General features: G+C 37.9%; 1 protein-coding gene across 1 annotated transcript; it reads right to left on the reverse strand.

Annotated features, from left to right (window-relative positions):
* Positions 1-1,049: 1,049 nt before the first annotated feature.
* On the reverse strand, positions 1,050-3,215 carry LOC131874613 (uncharacterized). The gene is made up of 2 exons (XM_059218257.1): positions 1,960-3,215; positions 1,050-1,851 (listed from the first exon to the last, which is right to left on the reverse strand). Exons 1-2 carry the CDS (start codon positions 3,172-3,174, stop codon positions 1,453-1,455), a joined length of 1,614 nt encoding a protein of 537 aa, XP_059074240.1. The 5' UTR covers positions 3,175-3,215; the 3' UTR covers positions 1,050-1,452.
* Positions 3,216-3,514: the final 299 nt, after the last annotated feature.

Raw genomic sequence — 3,514 nt, forward strand, 5'->3', positions numbered from 1 at the left:
ACCAATATGCATAGATTTTGTTCAACGAAACATATAAAGGGTACTTTGCATAGACAGATTTAGCAGGGCAGATTATACTTCCTTTGATAGGTGTGTGAAGTTAGATCAAAAATAATTTAAATAATAATTAGTACATAGAGAAGCATTATGTTTATGAATGAAACAAAAATTTATCTATGTTCTCCCCTACTTTGTAGAAAAAAAACTTAAAATCATTTAGAGATGCATATTCTGTTGATTTCAACTTGAATGGAATCTTGGTTGATGGTGTAAAGCATAGTTGAAAATCTCGGACTCGCCTCGGACTCGGCAAACCAAAATTTTGGACTCGGACTCGGACTCGCGAAAGACTCGCGAAAGACTCGCGAAAGACTCGGCAAAAAAAAAAAACCGTAGTTTTACAAAAAAACATAAAGAAATTAATGCATTTAGAGAACATAAGTGCCATAATTGAAACATTACACATGTCATATGATCTACAAAGTACAAACACGCAATATTTGAAATTTCATCATTCATGGCAGCATATTCAACTTTCAACTTTCAACTCTAAAATGTATAATACTATAATGGCAGCATAAGTATATAAATGTTCACAAAATTACATATAATGATATGTCCAAGTCCAACTGCAAATGTGAAAAACAGCAATGTGAATGAACAAACCAAAGAGAAGACTACATCTTCCTCTTTGTATTTTTCCTAATATAGCTCAATTTTTTAGGCCTTGAGCTAGAAGTAGTAGCAGTGGGTGTTGTGGTATCTAAATGGTGAGATGATTCTTCTTGAAAGTCATAGTCCTCATCATCATCCTCATCTTCGTCCTCATCTTCATCCAATCTTGCTCCTTCTGCATCTTGTGCTGCTCCTCTCTCTATTTCTGCAATTTCTTCTTCGGTAAGGAGGATATCATCACCATCATTTTGTTCATTCATGGTCCAATCACCATATGGATCAATTTCATCCAAGTCAATGGCCTCATGTGAAACACCCTCCACATGTCTAACTCGAAGGCGAAGGTTGTACCGAACAAATACTAGATCATTGAGCCGCTTTTGTGACAATCTATTTCTCTTCTTTGTGTGAATGCTTTCAAAGACACTCCAATTTTGTTCACACCCAGAAGCACTGCATGGCTGAGACAAAACACGGATAGCTATCTTTTGAAGATTAGGCATGCCGGCACCATAATTCTCCCACCATAAATCTACAAAAAACATTTAGAAATATTAGAATTGAGAAAAAAATGTAACAATCAAGTTTGTAGGTTTTTTCTTGCACTATTGAACTAAGTTACTAAATGTTTTACCTGGTTGTTGTTTTCCTCTCCTATCAATTGCTAGTTGTGATGAGAAGAGTCTCCCCTCTGCACTTTTGAAGATCTTGAACAATGGAATGAACATTTCCAAATTCAGAAATAGATACTAGATAGTCAAAGTGTCAAACTCAAATTCAATAATGAACATTTCCGAATTCATAAATAAAGATAGAGCAATTGCAAATGTCAAATCTCATCTCCAACTCATCAAGAACCTTGTCTCTCAACTCAGGATCAGGTGTCATCTTATCAATGCATGTAATAACACCTGCCATGACCTCCTCATCAGCCCTAAATGAATCAAAGAAGTAGAATTTCGGGTTCAAAAAGTAGGCGAAGGCATGTATCGGTTGGTGGAGTTGGTTTGTCCACCTACGATCAATGATGCGCCAAAAGATTTCACATTTTCTTGCATTTCCACGATAGTAATGTGAAATGGCCTCTTTGGCCCTATCCATGGCCTCATAAATGAAACCCATTGGCATGCCCTCTCCATCCACCATACGAAGAACCCTCACCAAAGGTTCTGTCACCTAAAAAAATTAAAACAAATTTCAAATTAGTACAAAATCAACCCCTAAAAAATAAAATCAGCAAATAGACAAGATTGTATAAACTTTACTTTTGTGTTTGTTACTTACCGCAGTCAACTCCTCTCCACTTTTATTGAACCCTTCATCAAAAACAATGGTCACAATCTTCTCTGCTTCAGGTCTTTTGGAGTATGCAGACCCCAACCAAGCATCTGACACAAACATCTGCTTAAGATGAGGAATGGCACTAAGAATGCTCTGCAAAGTGATGAAGTGGCTAGCAAATCGTGTCACTCCAGGTCGCACAAGGTCCTTGCCATTTGTGTGTTTTCTCATCAAAGCAAGCACCCAAGTATGGTTGTAGATGAATTTGGTGACACTTTTTGCATCTTCAACCACCTTCTTCACCCATCCAATCTTCCCAATGTCCTCTAGCACCAAGTCCAAGCAATGTGCAGCACAAGGACTCCATGTAATCGAAGGATGCCTCTGCATAAGCATTCTACCTGCAGATACATATGCAGCTGCGTTGTCCGTGATAATTTGGACAACATTCTCAACTCCAACTTCCCGAACCACACCATCCAACAGATTACACAAAGTCTCTGCATTTTTTATTTCATTTGAGGCATCAACAGACTTTATGAATACCATTGCACCATTTGAAGCCACCAAGAAGTTGAGAAGAGTCTTATTCCGTCCATCTGTCCATCCATCAGATAAAATGTTGCATCCTTTTCTCTTCCAATACCTTTTCTGATCATCAACCACACCTTCTGTATTTTTCACAGCTTTCTCTAACAATGGCCCACTGAAGTCATGACCTGTTGGGGCCTTAAACCCCTTACCCGCCACTGTACATGCATTAACAAAACTTTCCCAATACACATTGTTTGCTGCATTGAAAGATAGATTATTGTAAAACCAAAAGTTTGAAGCTGCTATCCGTGCTTGTTCATGCTTCTCTCTATTCCATCCTGTACCTTCAAGTGAAGGTTGTGCACCTGGAACATTGCGTGGTACAAAAAAATTAGGGTCTAATCTAACAGGAGTGCCACTAGCCTCACCCTCATTGTCACCAAAAGATGAAAGTGACTGACGACCCCGACTGTGACCAATGGGACCCGAAGTGGACAATGTGGGATTCATTGCAGCTGCCATGGCTTCTCTTGTTTTTTGCCTTTCTTCCTTATGCATATCATTCTCAGCAAGAATGGCCTTCATCTCTCTAATAATTTCAAGAGTTGATTTGAGGCATGCCTCCACACCATATCCAGGTATTTGTGCAAGGTGGTATTTTAATCTATTGATTCCACCAGTCATCCATTTTGTGCATTCGGTGCAAGTGACCTCCCCCTTTTTGCTTCCTGCAATCCCATATGAAAAAAAAAAAAAATCAGCAGGGTTTTATGGAAAATCAACAAAAAAAATGACAATGAATCATTTGGGAAAAATAGCATTCAAAAACAAGAAAAAAAAAGAGGAAATAACTTAGGAAAGAAAATTGAAAAAAATTTGGCAGCATATCCCCTTGTTTTTCAAGATTTTTTTCAGTTTCAAAACAATGAAATGATTCAAATGAAAAAAAAAAAGAAAGAGAAAAATCCTTACCTAGATCTCTCTTGCTGATTTTTCCTTCTTCCCTCTACTCCTCCAAACCCTT

This window comes from Cryptomeria japonica, chromosome 3, assembly GCF_030272615.1.
Source record: "Cryptomeria japonica chromosome 3, Sugi_1.0, whole genome shotgun sequence".
NCBI lineage: Eukaryota > Viridiplantae > Streptophyta > Pinopsida > Cupressales > Cupressaceae > Cryptomeria > Cryptomeria japonica.